This window comes from Hippoglossus hippoglossus, chromosome 24, assembly GCF_009819705.1.
Source record: "Hippoglossus hippoglossus isolate fHipHip1 chromosome 24, fHipHip1.pri, whole genome shotgun sequence".
NCBI classification, from domain to species: Eukaryota; Metazoa; Chordata; class Actinopteri; order Pleuronectiformes; family Pleuronectidae; genus Hippoglossus; species Hippoglossus hippoglossus.
The window spans coordinates 18,006,718-18,028,114 of record NC_047174.1 but is presented as its reverse complement, the minus strand read 5'-3'; the positions used below and the strand labels follow the sequence as shown (position 1 = coordinate 18,028,114).

The 21,397-nt window shown below is 40.4% G+C and overlaps 1 protein-coding gene across 1 annotated transcript; it reads left to right on the top strand.

Moving 5' to 3' along the window:
* The first annotated feature begins 12,961 nt into the window (after positions 1–12,961).
* On the top strand, positions 12,962–21,024 carry si:dkey-1j5.4 (leucine-rich repeat-containing protein 15). The gene is made up of 7 exons (XM_034579832.1): positions 12,962–13,131; positions 17,701–17,889; positions 18,002–18,186; positions 18,270–18,526; positions 19,607–19,727; positions 20,016–20,151; positions 20,281–21,024. Exons 2-7 carry the CDS (start codon positions 17,706–17,708, stop codon positions 20,469–20,471), a joined length of 1,074 nt encoding a protein of 357 aa, XP_034435723.1. The 5' UTR covers positions 12,962–13,131; positions 17,701–17,705; the 3' UTR covers positions 20,472–21,024.
* The last annotated feature ends 373 nt before the right edge of the window (positions 21,025–21,397 follow it).

The following is a 21,397-nucleotide window of genomic DNA, read 5'->3' as shown; positions in this document are numbered from 1 at the left end:
ATTTGTATATACACTGTTGTTTTAATACTTGGGAGAATAACACACCACCTGCATACTTATACCGGTACGTTTTACGCTTTGTTCTGATATTCAAAATGACAGCATCATCTTTGTTTTTATGAATAATGTTGTAAGTATACCCTCCTATAATTTTACAGCTTGTGTATATTGTCATGGGTGGTATTGAAAATGCAACCTCTTTTAATTATCTGTAAATTGGATCCAGTGACTATATATAAAGATGGACGACTTGTCTCCACTTCCTCCCACACTGTAAAAATGAAGCCAAAATATTATAGCAACCATGAGCAGTGATCAGGTAGCATCAAATGACCAATCAAATCAAAACTGATCAGAAACACCAGTGTGACAAAAACATCTTTGAGAAAACTTTATTTGACGTGTTCTTTCTTTTTAATTTAGTCCATTTTACATTTGCCAATGTGGAAGTTTATGACATGTAATGTAGCCAGCCACCAGAGGGCGCCCCAGGTGTATACGGCTTAAATTTTTGAGGAGCTGTCATGTCGGCCATCTTTGTATACAGTCACTGGTTGGAACTATGATCATGTTTCTCAGGACCCGGAACTTGTTTAAGAAAGTTGAACTAGGAAAGTTTTGTTATGATCATTTTGTTGTGTATAGTTTTATCGAGTAGCTTTGACTCCAGAGTGTAAAATGTTTTAATGGTGAGGTCTCAAGAAAAAAATGCACTAATGCTTGAAGGCATTTTTGTTTTTTTTATCAGTGCTTCCAAAGTATATTTGATTTGGGCTTTGCTACCTCAGGTTCCCTCAGTGTCCAGCTCTCCCTCATCTGTCCTCTGGGGGGCAGTGTGTGTAATTAAGAGTGTGACATATCTGCTGAAGAGAGGAAAAATAGTTTGATGATTTTTATTCTCCAATAATGTTGCCATCTGATGTGACACAGCAGCAACTACATCCACATCCCAGATGTGTCACGCTTTTATTATGAAATTCCAAACTGCTTTTATTTTTGTCTCCATTACTTCCTGCATTTGTGTAGCATTGATGAAACATCTGTATTTCTGTCCTGCTAGTTTCTGGAGCTTCATGAACTGGTTGACTTCCAACCACTGCCACGTGAATTTGGTTTTTATCCGTTTCGGCTCCAACTAGCTAGGCCATATTTAGACTGTGACCATATGCAGTGCTGTGAACTGTTAACATTATAACCTGTGCATGTGCAAACCCAAAACAAGTATTTTTACACCCGTGCAGCTGTAGATACACAAGTAGCAATTCATGAACTATACCTAGGTAGTATTTTTTAATGCTGTGCTGACTGAATACCCTGTAAATATACATTTTTTAATCTTGTTATTTTGAGTCAAAGAATTGAAAGTAGTGATGTTTCTCAGTAGATATTTAATGTTGCTTTTTTAAAAGTTAATTATCAATTTGACCACTGTAGTTATGTTTACACATAGATTTGCCACGTTTCTGGGCATTTCTTCAAAATGCATTTACAAAAAAAAAAAAGTTGTATAATGGTCAATACCTTCCTGGCCTGAGTAAAAGGAGTTGAATACTTCAGATGCCACCACCCTGCAGAGCCCAGGACACATTATGGTGATTGTCTTCTTCATGTTACGGAGGTAAAGCTACTCGCTCTGGTTTGGTCTGAGTAGAGACCAGGATGTATTGTAATATATGACACCAGTGAATGAGAAGTGAAGCTCAGTGAAGATTAATCTAAACGCCCATCTGTACAAATGTTGCAGCATAAAATAAAGATTTACAGTATTTCCTTTTTTTTCCCTCTTTCTGTCTGTGGCTTTAGTTAATTTGTAGGTTAACAAAGTCACCTCTGGTTCCACTCTGATGACAATCAAGTTTCTTTAGAAAATAAGAGATTGGATGATCTGTTCCATCAGAAGCTTCCTCTGGAAGAACAGCCTGAGCCCATTTAACGGTCACTTTCAGACATAGCAGGTCAGTTAGATGTGAGGCCACAGCTGAGAATGTTTTACAGAAGCCTCTATAGTTACCAACCATGGCTAAATAATGGCAAAGCTTAGTTTGGGTAGCAACTATAAACTCCACCTTCGCCTGAAGCAGACAAACCTGGCCTCCCCGCAACCACCTTCCTAACCTCACCCTTCCCTCACGCACACATGAATGCAGAAAACCACATAGCATACGGATGTGTGCCACTTCAGACATTGATGCAGCTCCTCTGGCCTTCTTGTAGACCGAGTAAAATGGATGTGAGCCTTAAGTGTCCCTGTTGTGAAATAGCAAATGTGGCCCCAAAACAAATGTGGGCCTTTTTGGGAAAATGGGAGGAAGTGAAGCTGGAGTCCGTGAACAGAGAGAGTGAAAAACAAAATAAAACAGGAAGTGAGAGCTCAGTCAGGACTGGGTCGTCACACTATTATATATAGACTCAAACTGGATGTGGAGATCAATGTGTGGTCACATATCAGCATCTCTCTTTTTATTTTCAATCTTAATGCTGGTGCTGAATTAAATCTTATTGCAAATCCACGACTGAGCAGCTGTGACTGGATCCACGTTAAATTCTCTCATTTGATCCAAGATTCCATCCCATCCTTTAGATATGAGGTCCTGCTGCCACAAGATGGAGCTCTTTTCCACGATATAACTCCCACTGCCTGTCTGCTGCAGAGAAATCTACCAGTGTTCACACCCACATACTGTAGCTACTGTAGAGCTGATGTGTTTGGTTCATCATAAAATAGATAAATGACTAAATGATCTGAGTTTATATATTGACCACATGTTTCTGTTTTATGAGGAGTTAGCATTTTAACTTTAAATTCATTCAATTTGCTGCAATGCAAATTCAATGCAACAAATGTGTCATTGTGCTTTAAATTGCTGGTAAATCTGTGTGTCACTGTCAAAGCTGAACCAGACATATACTATTCAAACCTACACTGAATATAGCTTGATAAAATGTTGGTTGACAATAACGATACAATTACTTGTGTGTTTGGTCATAATTTCAATTTATATAAAGATTTGCTTGTTTTTAAGACAAATTTACACATAAATGCAGGTTCACTTACGTTTTCTTGCCAGCGTGGCTCAGAATAAAAAAATACTCGAAGTACAACTATCTTTCTATCCTTGTTTGCTATAGCCGACATGTTGTTGTGATTCCCCTGGTTTTGATCCGAGGACTCTTTGGATCAATGTGATCAATCCAACCACAGCAGATTCAGAGCAAGCTTATTTTTCTGTTTATTTTTGTGGTTAATTGAGGACCCGGGGATATGAAACTTGAAATGTGATATTCATACCACATCATGTTTAGCATCACAGCTGTGGTGCTGTCGATGACATATTCAGAAAAATATTAGTTAATGAGGTGAAATTTCCATCAAGATGAGTTTTCAGATACAGAAACCTTAAAGAGGAACAGTGTGACTCTTAATGTGACTCAGCTGTGGAACTAGAGTCACTGTCAGTGTTGCACTGAGTCGTAGCGCTGGACAAAACTGAACAACCACATATTTTCTACTGGTATTTTTTGCAGGTTTTAGATACAAACTGAGTTTACACTGGTAGTTCCAGCCTCCAGGAAGCAGCCATAAGCTGCTCTATCTCACTGACACTTTCCATTTTCATGTCTAATGCCACTTAAATTACTTTAACCTTTTTTTGTCGAAGCTTAACCACTTGCATGACGCACGATGCAAATCCTGATCTTTGGTGCAGGGTTCATGTTCTTTGGAAGAAAACCACCTGAGGCGGAAATTCATATATTAAAGTTTCAGAGAAAAATCTTTTCCCAGCTGGAGAGGGACAGAGCTCCCACACCTAGAGTGTATCACGAGGTCTGACCCTGAGCGTGCAAAGAGAATACATTATAATAACCTGCAGATATCGGTGTTCTGATGTTCAAAGACAGCTTTGTTCAAGTCTCACAGGAAGTGAACAGATTCTTTTATCTATTTCCCACAGTTTCTCAGGCTAGCTAAAGGCAATTGAAGGGAATTGAAGGTAATTCAATCAAATGAGTTAATGTACTAATAAGCAATAAGGCAATTAATAATAATGCAATGATGAAATCTGTCAAAACAACACCCCTCCATACTACATGGTTCAAATCAAAGAGCAACCACAATCATTAGTAGAAAGGAAAACTAGTTTTCACAAAATGTCCTACAAAAAATGAATAACGCATGAATATTACCAAACAAAAGATTAAATAGCTTTGTAAGTGTAAATGGATCCATTCTTTTAGGCAGGTACTTTGTTAAAACTCATTAAACCAATTCATACCTTTAGTTTTTGTTTTCTGTACTAAAAGTTGCAGGAAATGTTTTCTTAGAAAATCTTCCAGAAGAGCATCGGATCAGAAAACACTCATAGACAAGCAGTTCTGAAGAGTTCAGTTTAGTTTGGGGTTTCGATCACAGTTTTGTTTTTGTTGCAGGAAATGAGGTCATGAGCAAACAAAGCAAAAACAATAAGCGTAAGTCTCTCTACCGCCACCTGTGACACCTTTCACATTATACAAAGTTATTACATCTATTGTGAAAATATTGAATAGTTCACCTTTGACAACATGCACACACTTCATCAAAGACTGCAAGACAGGAAACACTCACTCCAGTTTTTTGGAACATACTGTAACAGTGTGAGCTGACCTCAGTCGTACATCACACGTGTCCTGGATGTGCCAAGTAAATGGGACGTTTGGAGGTGGCTCTGCCAATAGAGTTGAATCCAATCACATAAACCTCTGAGGACAGGGGAGCTGCCCGGGGTGAACTGTCCATTTGTTGCCATGGCAATGCACATCTTCTGTGCCATTCGCTGCCAGCCTGCACACAGACACACACTTTTACCACCATCTTTGTGGGGACACATTGACATCATTTATTCTCTAGATGTCGAGTCCACTTCAATGTTGGACCCAAGGAGCAGAACACAGGCAAGGACACAATAAGCAGTTAAAGTTCTTTTATTACAACTTGAGGGGAAAATTCAGGACTCAAAGGCTCGACTCACAGTCAACGCAAAACCATGAGGTAAAAGCATCAAAAAACAAAGTCCAATAATAAATACATAGAAAAGCACTGTAGGATCCGTGAGGGACACGGACTAAATACACAATAGAGGGAAAGACAATTGGACACAGGTGAATCACATTTGGGCGGAGTCAGACAAAGAGTGAAATAAAGGAGTACAGCATTACTGCAAAATAAAGCACGAAAGGACTTGAAAACATGAAACTACTAAAGACAACAAGTCGAAAGCGTGAGGTGTGACACAAAGGTTGTTCAAGGTGAGCGGGTTGGTTTGGTGTGGTGGTTGTAAAAGGTGGTAAGAGACATGTCAGGCAGACTGGAGACGACTGGGCAGGTTGGACATACAACGATCCAAACAGGAACGATGAGAGGAACAGAGCTGGAGGTGGCAGACGACTGAGATGACCGGACTGTTGACCTGAAGCTGCTTTTAATTCATGCAGCTACTAAGTGATGAGACACAGGGGTGCAGGTGACTTTGCAACCAGGTGACTGTGGCAAATAGGACAAACACACACAACCTGTGTCTCAATTCAAGGGCTGCATTTGAAGACCAATTGTGTCCCACTGGCTGGACTAGACTGTCCCATTTCCAAGGCTCCTTCAAATGCTGTGAACTAATGCGTCCCTATATCCCCGTTAAATGAATGCTTCAACAGGTGGATCCTTCCCGGCCCGACCTATCACAGGATTCATTGCGCTTCTGTGATTAATAGTTTTTAGAAGAGGTAATGGCGCTGGCAAGCAACGAGACGTCCAATGTTTGAGTATCAAGTTTGAACTCAACCAAGGGTGGGACGACCTAGTGACGCTGATCACGGAAATCCTCTGTAGAACCGACCCATGTTGGTTCGGCCTTCGTGGTCTACGTGGTCCACGAAGGTGGCGGCCTTCTGTTTTGGACAGGGAGAAAGAGAAACTGGGGACAAAAAAGACACAGCAGGGAGTGGATACAGAAAAGACACAGAGGGGGAATGAGGTGAAGGCTGCTTAACTAAAACATTAAAACAACCTTATCTCATTATCCCAACTGAAACCTAATTCTAACCATGACCATAAAACCAAGTCCCCTCAAATTAAAGGTGCATTGGAAAGTAAGGACGGTCCAAAAAATCCACGCTTTCTTAAAATATCTTAATAAATAAGGTGTAGGGTCCTCAGAAAGATAGAACTAGATAGATCTATATGAAGATTTGCTAATTTTTAAGACAAATTTACACATAAATGCAGGTTCACTTACTTTAGTGGCTCAGAATAAAAATTTTTTCGAAGTACAACTATCTTTCTATCCTTGTTTGCTATAGCCGACATGTTGGTGTGTTCCCCTGGTTTTGATCCGAGGACTCTTTGGATCAATGTGATCAATCCAACCACAGCAGATTCAGAGCAAGCTTCTTTTTCTGTTTATTTTAGTGGGAAATTGAGGACCCGGGGATGTGAAACTTGAAATGTGATATTCATACCTCATCATGTTTAGCATCACAGCTGTGGTGCTGTTGATATATTAGTTAATGAGGTGAAATTTCCATCAAGATGAGTTTTCAGCTACAGAAACCTTAAAGAGGAACAGTGTGACTCTTAATGTGACTCAGCTGTGGAACTAGAGTCACTGTCAGTGTTGCACTGAGTCGTAGCGCTGGACAAAACTGAACAACCACATGTTTTCTACTGGTATTTTTGCAGATTTTTGATACAAACTGAGTTTACACTGGTAGTTCCAGCCTCCAGGAAGCAGCCATAAGCCTGCACTCTATCTCACTGACACTTTCCATTTTCATTGTAGAATCTAATGTAGTGTAGGGTCCTCAGAAAGATAGAACTACAAGTACTTGCTCTCACACACAGCAACAGAGAGAGAGAGAGAGAGAGAGAGAGAGAGAGAGAGGGAGAGAGAGAGAGAGAGAGAGAGAGAGGGAGAGAGAGAGAGAGAGAGAGAGAGAGAGAGAGAGAGAGAGAGAGAGAGGGAGAGAGAGAGAGAAGAAAAGAGAGATAAACTAGTCCTTGTAGTGAAAACGCTGTGTTAATTTTGTTATTGAATGAATAATAAGGCCAGTTTATTCCACAAAGGTCAGCGTGAGTCTCATTATGCAGCACAATAGTCACTTAAGTGAGACATCAAAGAGAAGCTGTGCTACCACCGCTGCTCCTGCGTCTACATCTGACTGCGTTTGTGCTTCATCAAAACATTCAGGTTAAGGTCTGTGGCTACACTGAGAGAGAGAGAGAGAGAGAGAGAGAGAGAGAGAGAGAGAGAGAGAGAGAGAGAGAGAGAGAGAGAGAGAGAGAGAGAGAGGTTTGACAAAACTAATTGATTTTAAAATCTCTTTGAAGTCAGGAGAGCGTGAAGCATAAAATAGCCCGGTGGTTAAATTTTTTGTTCTCACACACACTTTCGTACTCATACTGGGCTTTTGGTGCTTTATTTCAGTCTGTCAATCCAGTCTGTTATAAATCCCGTTCTATCCTCACACACATAAACCGCTGCTCAAAACATCTTTCTTCTTTTTCTCCATGATATCATATAATTCGTATGCTCACATGCATTTCCAAACGTATTTAAAACGGGCTAAAGATGTTATATGCTGCTGTGTATTAAACAAACCCACATCTTCCTCTGTTTAATTAAAATGATAAAAAAGCTCCACCTAAGATTTGTGGTTGCCTCTGTCCCAGGACAGTGCTACTGTGGTATTTATAGTCTCTTACAACTGAAGAGGTTTATGCCAAATATATATAAATGTTGTTTAATGTATGTTTATATATCATTATTGTATCAAATCCATCTCTTTTTGTATTTTTTCCGCATTCTAAGATTCTCTCTTACTTAACCAGACTTTCATTTAACCTCAGGGTCCTCATCAACCAAATCCTGTAATCCAGCCAATTTCACTCGAAAATGAAATGAAAAAAGGGTGTTGCTATGGCACCCTTTGTCGCATGCCGTGCTTCCTTCCCTCTGCACTTTACACACTTGTGCAAAAAAACGTAATAATAATAATCTGTCCACTAACTCCCCCATTCTGCATGCCTACGTCGTCAGTCATGATACTGAACCCCACATTGCCTCAGATGGCTCAGAGAGCGGGCTGCACATAGATGCATTGCATTATTGTGAATATCAAAACTGCACTGTGAAGCACGTTGAGTGGTCATCAAGCTGCTGTATAAAAAACAGACCATTTACCATTCATTGCCATGTGATGTCCTCCTGATACGTCCCTTGCAGATATGGCTTCGCAGCCTTTGTTGCATGCCATCATCTCTCTCTTCTTTCTCTCTGCACTTTACTAACTCAGGCAAAAACTTAATAATAATAAAAGTGATGCAAAGTACCATCAGCAAAAGTATCCTGTAGTTACACTTTAGCTTTTTTACAGTGCTTTTGTGTTTTCTCCTAATTTTAGTAGAAGCACATTTAATAGAATCTGTGCACCAACTAATAATAAAAAACCTGATCTCTTCCATTTGTTTGTCAGAGAGATGAGTCAGGAGGCAGAAGGAGGCCAGCTCAGCACCCGGCTCAGAGACGTGTGTGTTCTGCTGCCAGAGACAACACAGTGGCAGGTGCTGCAGGCAAACAGCTAAGACAGGATGCAAAAAGGCTTTCCCTGCTTTTAATCGCACATGCAGCTATAGTGCAAAGTGTACAACTACACACCACACATACACACCAGTATACACACAGGCTCCCCTTTCGTCCTTACTGTACACGTGCCTGCGCAGCAGACTCAGCCCGGCACAACCAGCCTGCTCATCACTAGTGTCTTTGACGGCTCGATATCGGAGGTGTCAGCACTGTGGATCGCGCAGAATAATTTTCCCGCTGTGATTCATGCTGTAATGAGGTGTTTGATGGACATGTTTTTTACATAAGAAGTAGAGGCACCTTCATTGTGACCTGATTTTGATGCCGGGATCTCAGCTAACAGCTGAGTAAGCAAGAAATGGACACGTGGAAACTCTCTAGTGTCGTAGGATGGAGATCGAGGAGATAATGATGACAATAACAATAGAAAATTCTCTTTTGGATTTTCTCCAGTTTCACAGAGATCAGAGATCAGCCAGAGATGTAAGGAAGTCTGTGTCATGCACATTAGCATGGAGTTATATCACTTTCCTGCCCTGGAAGGATACTGCACTGCTGCAACGTTTGAAAGGACAATGCTGTTCATGAGTCCTGCAGGTGGGAAACCGACACTGTGAATGAAGATAGGTGACATCTCTCCATTCAATTTTAGATTCTTACAAGATTTTGTAAAGAAGATCTTTCATCCATATTCAGGAAGTATTATTTAATTTCTATGTGAAAACATGAAGAACCTACAGCTACACTAATAATCTTATGAGCCATCTTCACACCTGTTTCTCTCTGCTGCAGCCGAGTGCCACCACGCTCCACCTCACATCATTACCATGGTGATTATGCGTGTTCATTATGGTCTGGCAGTGTCCCTGCAATCTCAGGACTCCCACAGTTAACCTGGGAGGAGACGGAGCGTGGGGCCCTAACGTGGGACGAGCCATTAGCCTGCGGGGAGCAATCAAAGACCTTCCTCTAAATAGGCAATGGTTGATTTGGCTCGGCTGGTTGAGCTGGGGCATCATTACAGTCAACATCTGCCTGAGGGAAACCTGCCCACAAGGCCTGTTGTTAGCTTCTCATCACAGAGACACTTTGAACAGCAGGCTCTGAAACTCTTCAAGTTGTGGCAGCACTTGTAAGACCTGATAGACACACGCTCACAACTTTTCAAAAATAAAGGCTCTGTAATTCAGCAGTGTAGCAACATAACGGACACTATGATTTTAACTTTGAGGACAAATTGCCAAACAACAAGTGATTTTATGAATGTTGTTGCCATGATGGAGATTCGGTTAAAGAAGATAATCAAATTCTCAAAGTGATCTCGGAAGTTGGATCCAGTTGACCGTCACTGCTGTAGTTTCACTGAGGACGTCAGGCGACATGCTCAGCTCAGTGCGCAGACTGAAGGCCCACTGCCCCGCCCACTGCCCCGCCCACTGCCCCGCCCACTGCCCCGCCCACTGCCCCGCCCCCACTGACTGCTGCAAAGCACTGGTCGTCTGTTTATTACATTTTTATTTATATTGAATGTAACAAGTGTCCAAATCGCACTCAACCTGGCACTGCACTTTCTCCAGCAATTAACTATAGACATGCCAACATATGCTTTCAAAATACAGACCAACATTTTTTTCAATTAGGTTGATTGTTATTGTTATTGTTATTATAATTTGTATTTTCATTTATTTGGCCTTAGAAAAAAAAGAAACCTAATTCACTTCTTTCACAGTTCTAAAGTGTGCTGTTTGGTGCTGTACTACGAGCCTTTTTTAAGCACACACACACACACACACACACACACACACACACACACACACACACACACACACACACACACACACACACACACACACACACACACACACACACACACACTCTCCAGTCTCTCTTCCTATCTGATCCGTGTCTCTCTCCCTATCTCTGTGAAGGTTGGATAATGACACTTCCAGATGGTTTGCCTACTGTGTGTGTGTGTGTGTGTGTGTGTGTGTGTGTGTGTGTGTGTGTGTGTGTGTGTGCGCTGCCTCTGTTCGAAAAGGATCTTTGGTCTTCCTCTGACAATAGAATCGGTCCAGTCAGCACAGCTGTCTATCTGCTGCCTCTCTTCCCCAGCACGTCTCGATTAATCCCAGCGTCGTGCGGCACAGTTTTGGCCCATGCTCTCCTCCCCTGCTCCATTTATTCTTGCTTTCTTAATCTATCAGTCTTTTCCACTGTTTCTCTCCCTCTGTTCTCTTACACATTCTCATCCTCCCTCTGTTTCCACGTTCACTCTGATCCCTTTCCTTCTCCTCCCACTCCTCCTCGCCTGCTCTCTCGCTTCTTAATCTCCACCCTTCTGCTCCATCATTGTTTTCTCCCAGTTCCTTCTCCCTCTCCCCTCCGTTCTCCTTCCCTCGTTGCTGTGTAACAGACAGTGACATGTTTGCCAGTTGCTCTGCTCTCTCTTCTCATAAGGAATTACGGTCCTGACCCAGTTCCACATGCAGCTGCTGCCACATCGACGAGCCTGTGGAATAATGTGTGTCACAAATGGCCACAGAAAGATCTTAACTACCTGCACCCACTTTCTGAAAAATATTTAGAATTTGATTAAGTGACTGCTTTGTTCAGACGTGTAAAACTTTTGTTGGAGCCATTCTTTTTTTACCTTGGTGGTGCATCTATGATAAAAAACCTTTGACAAAACATTGAAGTAACAAAGTCCTCGAGCTCTATGCTGCAGTATTGGTGTCCCTCAGAGCAAACGTAGGAACAACACAATACAAATGACGATTTGTTAAGATATTTTATTTCCTACGATTTTTAGATTTACACAATGTGTTTGAACAATTTCAAAAACATATTCATTAACTTGTGGCTTTGCTCAAAGCTAGCGAGCTAAAAAAGGAATCGATTACTGAATCAGGACTTGTGAATGGACGTTGGAGATACAGATGGCCCCTCTGTGTAGACCGTGGCCCCTTCAGACCCCCTGATTTAGAAACAATCACCATCTTCTGGAGCTACATCAGGACTTTAAAGATTATAAATCACTGATAATGATTGAGAAAATGAAATTACCGATCCCTTCGTCAACAATTGACCACTTGTCTTTAAAAAGCGAAGTAGATAAAAATCTAATTATTCACAATAGGGAAATAATATTTTAATGGGAGAGGCAATTTTATTTATAAAGCACCATTGAGGTCGATTCAAGGTGCTGCACAGGGACAGCAAATTCAATTAAAACAATATCAAGTCTGAAAGCACAGTTTAATAGTAAAAACAGATACAAGAAAATAATAAGAATCTGAATCTCAAAATTTGAAAATAATTGATATTATATTTATTATTTATTTATTATAATGAATATAAATGAAATAGCTAGAACTTTCGAATGAACTGAAATACAACGATGGTATGACAATATAAAATAGCTTAGTTAAATGCATTTGTGAATAAAACAGTTTTCAACCTTGCATCTCTGCATCTGCCAATCGGCTTGTTGCTCCCTCACTGCGAGATAACCACTGTTTGCTGTCCTGGATCCTCAATGGTGGAACGAGAACACATCTCTTCCGACTACACCTTAGATAAAAATACAATAAAACATTAAAAAAATAAAAATAATAATAATTTTGTTGCACTTACATGTAGCACTTTGTAGTTTGGCTTTTTTGAAGCAAAATGTACTTACTTGATTCTTGTTGTTCTGGGTTTGTGCCCTCATGGTTGAATGCACTTATTGTAAGTCGCTTTGGATAAAAGTAAATGGTAAATGGTTTTGTATTCATGTAGAGCTTTTCTAGTCTTGATGACCACTCAAAGCACTTTACAGTACAGTTTGCCATTCACCCATTCACACACCCATTCATAAAGTGCATCTATTAGCAGCACTTGTTTTGTTCTATGAGGGGCAATTCAGGGTTCAGCATCTTGCCCAAGGACACTTCGGCATTCAGATGGGCAAGACTGGGGATCGAACTGCTGACCTCCTGGTTGGAGGACGAACGCTCTACCACTCAGCCTTCCTTTAACAAAAAGTGTCAGCTAAATAAAATGTAATGTAATAAGAAATACCTGGACCACACACACACACACACACACACACACACACACACACACACACTCACAGTAGACTTGGCAGTGTAACATGGACCAGAGCCATAATCTGTGGCTGCCACATTTCTCTGGGTTCTGTGACATTGCAGAACTTGTGCCTCAGAGAGTTTCACACGCTGCGTTGACCGTCTGCTGAGGCCGTGTTCCCACACCACCACACTGGCTAGTGTTGTGTAGCTGCCTTCGTGTCTAGTCTGACTGCAGCTTCATATGATGCATAGTTTCATCTACCCGTCAGGAGGGACTGAGACTTCTGCAGCGCTTCCTCATATTGAAAAAGAATTAAAAGTAGAGTTTTTAAATGCTTGGTGAAGGTGAGGCCACAGGCAGCAGTAACGGACACTTCTAAAGGGAAAATTGAATTGCATCTGATTGAGAGGACACCTGAAGTGTTGTTTTGAAGGAGCCTGTTCAGGTAAGTGGCACCAACAGAAGGAGAAACACATGTGACTGCTTTCAAACAAGCCCCGTGTCTTACTATTACATTTCTCTGATGGACTTCCCTGTTGATTGGGAGAAATCAACGCACTTGAACTAATTTGAATGCAACATTAATGACATGTTCATGTTTTTATTGATGAAAAGCTGCTCTTTGTGCATCACAGCAGAGTGTGGACATGGGGGTGGGCTTCCCACATTTCAGTATGTCAGCAAATAAAACATGTTTAATAGTGCTTTACATTTGTAGCTTTAGTTATATGTTTCTCATCTCCTATATTTCTTTGCCAGCCTTCCTTTCACAAATTTGGCTTAAAAATGCTATTAGATATTATGCCTAATAACTTTGTGCTGCAAACCTACCTACCTAATTTTTAGAATGACTTATTTCCTTTTTTTAAAAACGCTTTTTTGTTTAGAACAGTGGGAAAAACCTCTCACCATAACTGAAGAGCCAAAACATTTCGCCTTTTTCGTACACTGCCGTCCTTACAGAGACATTTGACCCTTTGTTTTTTCAGTTTATGATGATAATTTATATTTATTTTACATTTTATTTAATATCACAATAGGGGATTAATATGGTTTTATTATAACCATCAGAATAAGGCAAACATTTATTCATTAGGAATAAAAATGATTTGAAACCAAACAAACTAACCTTAAAGTTTACAATAAAACTATACAAGGTTGCTACAGTTAATAACAATGTTAAACACTTTTCTTTCATTGATATATATTTGTTTGCTGCTGTAAAGCCCTTGTATTGGCTATGGTGTCAGTTCTGACAGAGCTGTGAGGTTGCAGGAGGATTGGTTGTGTCTCTGCTGGGATGAGGGAGGGGGAGGTGGGTTTCTTTGTCTCTATGGAGGAACTGGTCAGGTCTTTGTGCGGGCGAAGATCGCGATGGCTTCTCGAATCAGTTTTGGGGAATAGAGCCAAATGTGACTCAATGGATGAGGTGTTGATTTGAAAGAGCAATTCTTCCTCAGGTGCTGGTCCTTTTAAAGTTAATCCACATTGGAAGTCACCCTGAGGTGTTTCAAAGGCCAGAGGTCATATTGTGGTTGTTGTCCATACTGGGATATGTATGAGTTATCAGCCTGCCTGCTCACCAGTCAGATCATTAGAATAACAGTCAAACAGGACTCAAACATACACTCTGTTAACTTGCTCCCAATAGATAAGTTCCCTTTCCCATTCATTTACTCAGCACTTTACTCGATTAAGTAGCGGAGAAGGCATTCAGTCTCTTGAATTGCATTCTTAATATGTCTTATATATGTAGTAGTCATAATATTTTTTACTAGCAGTATTCAATAGTAAATCTGAGACAAAAATCACATAATAGTCAACAATTTATTAATACTCATTCTAGTTGGCTTGATAAGTTGAAAATAACAACCAAATCAAATGTTCTATCGAATGATTCCATCGCTTTTTACCATACTGTGCTTACTTTAAAATATTCGACTTATTCTCTTCTAGTATTGTGAAACCATGCTGTGTATTTTACCAGGCTGATAACTCCGGCCACTGAAGTGATCTAATTTCCCCAAGGTCGTCACAGTTTCATCCTGTCGCTCATTAAATTATCTGTGTCTGATCTGATGCTGATTGGCCTGTAATTAAGAACTCTGCCACTCATGTGAACAGACACGTGGTTAGATTTGAAAATGCTAATTTAACTGAGGTACCTGTTGACTAGCATCCAACTAGATAACCCAAAACTGTAAATATAATATATAATTGTCCATCATCACCTCTTTCCACTTCGACCATTGAGCTCTTGGAGTTCCCAGAATTCAGTCTTTTTGTTCATGGGAATAAACTCTGAGAGATTTCTTTCCTCAGCCTGTCACTGATCTGCTGCAGCTCTGTCGTCTCTGCGGTCCACCTGGCTGCTACAGAGAAAGCACAGTAAACTGATGTAGCTTTCATGAGTTGTATATGTAACTGTTTTACAAGTAAATCCTAGGAACAGACAAGCAGCAATTACTGGTGTATTCCTCTTAATCTATAACTCAAACTAACAGCATATACAATATAAATTATATTCAATGTTTAAAGGAGACATTCTCACATGCTCATAATTTTAACGTGGGATATTCATTTCTTACAACTGGCACACCCTGTTGTGATTGGTCAAGCACTGCCGGCATGTGTAGGAAATATCAGCCTCTACCTTCACTTTACCTGGCTTTCGTTAGGGGGCTTACCAAACTTGCCCCTAGTTGTGCATTATGCAAATGTGGGGTACAGTGATGCCACATCACATCACGTTGACGCGGAAGTATCTGCTAGACTACCAATGAGGTGACACTTCAGATGCCATGTTTTCTGTGTGGGAGAGGAGCTCCTTTTACTGTGGACTTTTACACTTTTGAGATCTTTTACATTCATAAAAAACCTAAACAGCACACAAGAGGAAAGAGAAAACCTGAAAAAGCTTAATTCACATTCAAATAAGGTCTTAGCGCTCTGATCCAATTAAAAAGTGTTTTTGATATTAAAAAAAGTGAAAGTTGAGTTTTTCATTACTCAGATCTTTCTAATCAAGTAACCATATTGGATGTGTTGGTTTTTATTTACTACTTTGCCTGGTAAAGCCTGAAACTGGATTGAACACCTGCAAATATTATCATTAGAGAAAAAAAGCTTTCATGAGCTGCATGAGTTTTTACAGTTAATTCAGCACCAAGAAAATTTTAAAGAGGAATAATGAAGAAATAGTTGACGATGTTATGATTCTGCACTGGCTGTGAACCAATGAGAGACTTCATAGTGGGACTTTTGATTTATGATATGTACTGTTGTGTTTGGCCTCTTGGATTTTTGGATTTGACATTGTTTGCCCTCTAGTTTTTACATTATATATATGTTTTATTTTGAAACTTCATTCCTTGTGTGTTTTCCCTTTGCCTCCTGTCTTTGTCCTGTGTCCCACCCTCATGATCTTCTGCACCTGTTCCGATGTGTTTCACCTGTGATCAGTTATCCCTGCCTCCCTTATCGTCTGTGTTTCATTTTGTCTTTGTAAGGTCATGTGGTCAGTTTGATTCGTTTCAGTCCTGTTTATTCCTGCCCTGTTTCCCAGTTTAACCTATGATTTGCTGCTTGACTGTTTCAGTGTTGAATAACCTTACTCAGAGTTGTTTGAGACTGTCAGCCCCTTATTCTATTAAATTAAACTTTGCCTTGCTTCTGCAGTTGGGTCCTCCTTGGTAATGGTGACAGAGCATCCTGCACACACATGCATTATACTCTGTTCTTTAATAAGCTGAGCTAAATGAGCAGCATTTTCCCTCGACACTGCTGTGTGGTGTTTGGAGATTATTGTTCTTTGTTTCGTTAGACTTTTAAATCCTACCATCATCACTCACCTGCAACAAAATGGCATCTGTTATGACGGACTACTCACTAACTATATATCTTGGAACCGAGAGGAATAATGCTATAAAAAATATGAAGATTTTTATTAATGCTTGACACTCATTTAATGAAGGATCATGTGAGTATGTGGCAGTCCTTTATTTTACGTGTTGTCTCTTGAAATGTCGCCAATAGAAAAGCTTTGCAATGGAAAAACATGTCCTGCCCCAATTAATAACTGTCACATATTGCATTTATCAGGTCTAATAAGTGTAAATGTTTTTCCTGCTACTGTGCTAGTAAAATGTAAAATTTTCAGATATGGACAGTGATTAATATATGAAATAATCATGTTGGTCCAAGTTACTTTAGATAACAAGTTAAAATGAAAAATGAAATGTCATTTGTCAATGGGTGCCTCCTGGCAGACGAGTTATTACCATTGCCTCTATATACAACATGAAGGTATTATTACTGTGATACAGTGATGACTTCTATTCCCATTATAGTGAAACCAAAGGAAGTCACTCCTGCCAACATATGGTTGTGTAAAAGTACCACAACTTCTAAACACATTCACTCTGTATACTCACTGTCCATCTGTATGTTTAGAGTCACATAAATTATTTAAGCCATTCCCTGATATTAGTGTTCGATGCCTCAGATGGCAGACTAGTGGAGTGAGTTCACTGGTGACTAGCTGCAAACCAATGGGATGGAACCCTGTGACTGTCAACATGGCAGAAGTGAGACAACTTCAGCATCGATAGCTGAAAAGCTGCTAAGGAAGGGGGAAGTAAAAGTGAGGGAGTGATTAGTGGAGTATTTTAAATCAATTTGAATTATGTTGTAACTTTTGCATCTGAAGTCAGTTTCTTGGTTTCAAATTCTTTTTGAGTTTTGAAACCAAATTTCTCATATCTAAAAATTCCAGCTACTAAATAAATACTGCTATTCCTGCATAGATTTCTCTCAGGAAAGGGAGTACATTTGTTGCAACTTGCTGTGAGACACAAGGATCACAACTGTAATATGCTGTATATAAAACATATTGAAATGAAAGAAAATTGAAAACTCAACTGCTCAACTCAAAATAAATACAATTGTTTTCTCAATGTTAAAGCGATCCCAAGATGATCTCTTCCCCCTTTTCTCCACACTCTCCATTCTGCAGGGGCGATGCAGTTCTCCGTGTGGTGGATGCTGGTGATCCTATGGGTGGCACAGACTGTGGAGAGCTGTCCTGACCTCTGTAAATGCTCCAGGAAGTCTGGTCCAGAAAAGTCAGAGGTCAACTGTTACAGGACGGGTCTTCTGGATTTCCCCTCCGATCTGCCTGCTGACGCTTGGATCCTCAAACTTGGTGGGTACATTGCTGTTATAAAAATGAACCCCAAGATTTTTGTGATGTTTAAGATATGCTAGTTGTAGGACATGATTCCATGAGTAACCAACTGTCCCACGCGTGTGTACAGGTGAGAATGGTATCACGGACCTGAAGGCTGACGTTCTGAGATCAACTCCAAAGATTGAGAGTGTCAACCTGGACCGAAACGTCATCGATTCCATCCACCCTCAGGCCTTCTCCGGTGCAAAACAACTTATGCTTCTCAATCTTTACAGCAACCACATCACCAGCCTTCCACCGAGGGGATTCCAGGTAAAGGGTGTGGAGGGGGATGGGTTTCAATACGCGGACACAATCATCTGACCACAGAAACTATTCTTTTTCCCTATCTGTAGGACCTCCTGAACCTCCGCTTCCTCATGTTGGGACAGAACCAGATAGGCGTCCTCAAAGCTGAGATGTTTGCTGGTTTAAAGAACCTGTCAGATCTTGATCTTCCTCTCAATGCGCTCACCTCTCTCCCATCAAATGCCTTCAAGCCTCTCACCGCCCTCAAAGTTCTGGACCTTTCAATGAACCTCATTCAGAGGATGTCTCCCAAGGCCTTCAATGGCCTCAGGCAGCTCATGTTCCTCAACTTGGATAATAACAGGTCACAACACATTGATGTACATGCATATCTAGCGATTACAAAAGCACACTGACTTTGCAGGTATTTTGAATAAGAATTCAATTTCTCCACCGTGCATTGTTAGTTCAGAATCATTGATGTGTTACCTGATTGAGAACAAGAAAGTCAGAAAGTGTAACAGTGCTTCTCTTCATTTTAAAACCAAGAACTAAAAAGAAAAAGAAAAAAAAGATCTCAGTCATTTACATATCACTTGATGGGTCACTTCACTAACTGACCATTTTGAATCCCCTCACCCAAACAGGGACTGTTAAACTGCACAGTTAGACTGTAAAGGTTTGAATCTGGAAATGTGCACTTCATTATTGTTGTGGTAGCCAGTCCTAGACAATTGATTTACTACTTTTGAATCTACATCCTTTTTTTATTTATTTACAGCAGTTATAAAATATATCAGGTAAAAACAACTCTTTACTTTAAGTTTGCCTAATTGTGATTAATGAGTAGTTTAATGAATGACTTATACTGAAATATAGGAATTAGCAGATTTGTCACAATGGCAAATTTGAAAGTCATTCAGGCATGTTTGAACCAGAAAACGATGATGAAGAATAAGTGCTGATTATACTGAATCTTCCATATGTCAATGTGTCAGAATATTAATGTACTGCATGTATAGCTCCTTAAATTAGAAATGTAAAAGTAAGAGATAACATAAGCCTTTAAATTGCTTACCCCATTAAACAGTAATGTGTTGCTAAAGTTAGATAAGTACCATAGCTTGTAAAATCTCTTTATACTGCTCGTAACGCTACAGAGAAACGAGCATCGGGGGAGCAGCCCCATCTTGTAAGATTACAGGATTGGTTCATTACATGTGACGAAAGAAACCCTGGCTGCCTGCATCTTTTTTTGCAAGGTCACAGGTACACTTCAGTTTCAAAATGGAAATGCTCATAGGTCATGAAATATGATTAAAAGAAAAAGTCTGGGACATGTTAACAGGGTTAAAAACTTGATTTTAAATTGAGGGAGCACTTACAGGACCATGTCTCACCATATTGGTTGATAAGGATACTCTGAATGTCTCTCCATATCCAGTCTGAAGACCGTTCCTCCTGGAGCCTTCAAACCGCTGCAATCTCTGGAGATGTTGGTCCTGGACAACAACCTTCTGTTCTCACTGAGGCCGTCATCTTTGGATGGCCTGGACAACCTACAGGTAATATACTGTCTTCTTATGGTTGAAACAGGTTCTTTTTTACACACAAACAGATGAGGAAGTCAGATAGATTCATTCTCATTTCAAGCTTAATGATATGCAATGTAAAACAATCCACTTTTTATAGAACAGAACAATTAGGCGACCTTCCTAGTAATTATGCGGACAATCACTGGATTCAGCTACCTTTATAGCTAGTTATGTTCTCATTAACATTGCATTGCACAAAACTTTCTCAGTGTACATTCGTCCTCTAAACATAAGTAAATGTGCTGACTATTGAACCAGGAGCTCTACCTGAGGAAGAACAATCTGGAGCACCTGCCACCTGATGTGTTCAGGAGCATGCCCAAGCTTTCTCAGCTGGCTCTCAGTGGAAACCGCCTGAAGACAGTGGACGGAAACATGTTCACCCATATGCCCAGTAAGACTAATGCCAGAAGGGGGTCTTCTCACCGTCCCATTTTCACAGGAACAGATGATTAATGACTGCATCATTTACTGATGCAGCATAATTCATTGTAGTAACACTCTTTCTTGTCCGACTCTTCAGACCTGAAGAAGCTGCACGTCCATGACAATCCGTGGCGGTGTGACTGTAACCTCAGCTCCTTGGTGCAGTGGATGGGACAGACCAAGGCCACCCTGTCTCCTCGGACGGCCCTGAAATGCTTGAGCCCTCCAGAGCTCCAAAACAAGAGCCTCGCCAGCCTCAAGGACGACCAGCTGCTCTGCCGTGCCTAGCGCCAGAAAACCTTGCAGAAGACCACGGCCTGGGCTCTGACCTTAAGAGATTCAGATAACAAACTTTTATTCAACAACATTTTTTAGAGTGAACTTGTTTCTTGTCTGATTTCTTAAAGCTGCAATGTAATCAATAGATTTCACTGAAATATACTGTTCTTCTTTATGAGCAACATATCGACATTTTAAGCTAGAAATCTTGCATGAAATATTAGCCTTTCCTGGAACTTTGGCTTTACCTCCATGTATTTCAAGTTTAAAGCCAAAAGATATTGATGTGATTTCAACCCATGCTGGACCATGAAACTCTTAAACTGCAGTAAAAGTACAAAAAAAGAAGAAAAACCTGTAACGATGTTTTTACTGAGCAGAAAAGCTGCGTATCATCAAAGTATTTTCCACAAGCAAACTAAAGGCGCTGCTCTTTATCTGCAAATTCAAGACTGACATAATATTCATTGCCACTCAATGTCACACTAGAGTCAGCAACACTGACCAAACACTGTTATGTAATATTTGTACAAAAAAGAGAATCCGGTTCATCGTGAAAGCACAACAGCTTCATTGACGATAACCCAGGGAGGATGAACACAAAGTTTAACTATGCAGCATAGACAGTGTATAAAAGGCTCTGCACACAACGTCCAGCACTCAAACAGTAAATACTGTAAGTGACAGACGGGCTGCGCATCATCACGTGTTTTCCTCAAGCAAAGTACAAGTGCTGTTCTTTATCTGCAAATTCAAACCATTAAAGGTCATATTAAGAATATTCATTCCCACTGGATGTCACACATCACATCACAGATCAGAACAAATGCTGTGTTGGCCACCCCCCCCCCCCACCCCCCCGCTCTCTGTATGGTCTCAGCAAGTTCTGTGTACATAAGAGCCGAGAAGAATAGCAAATACCACACTCAGAAATT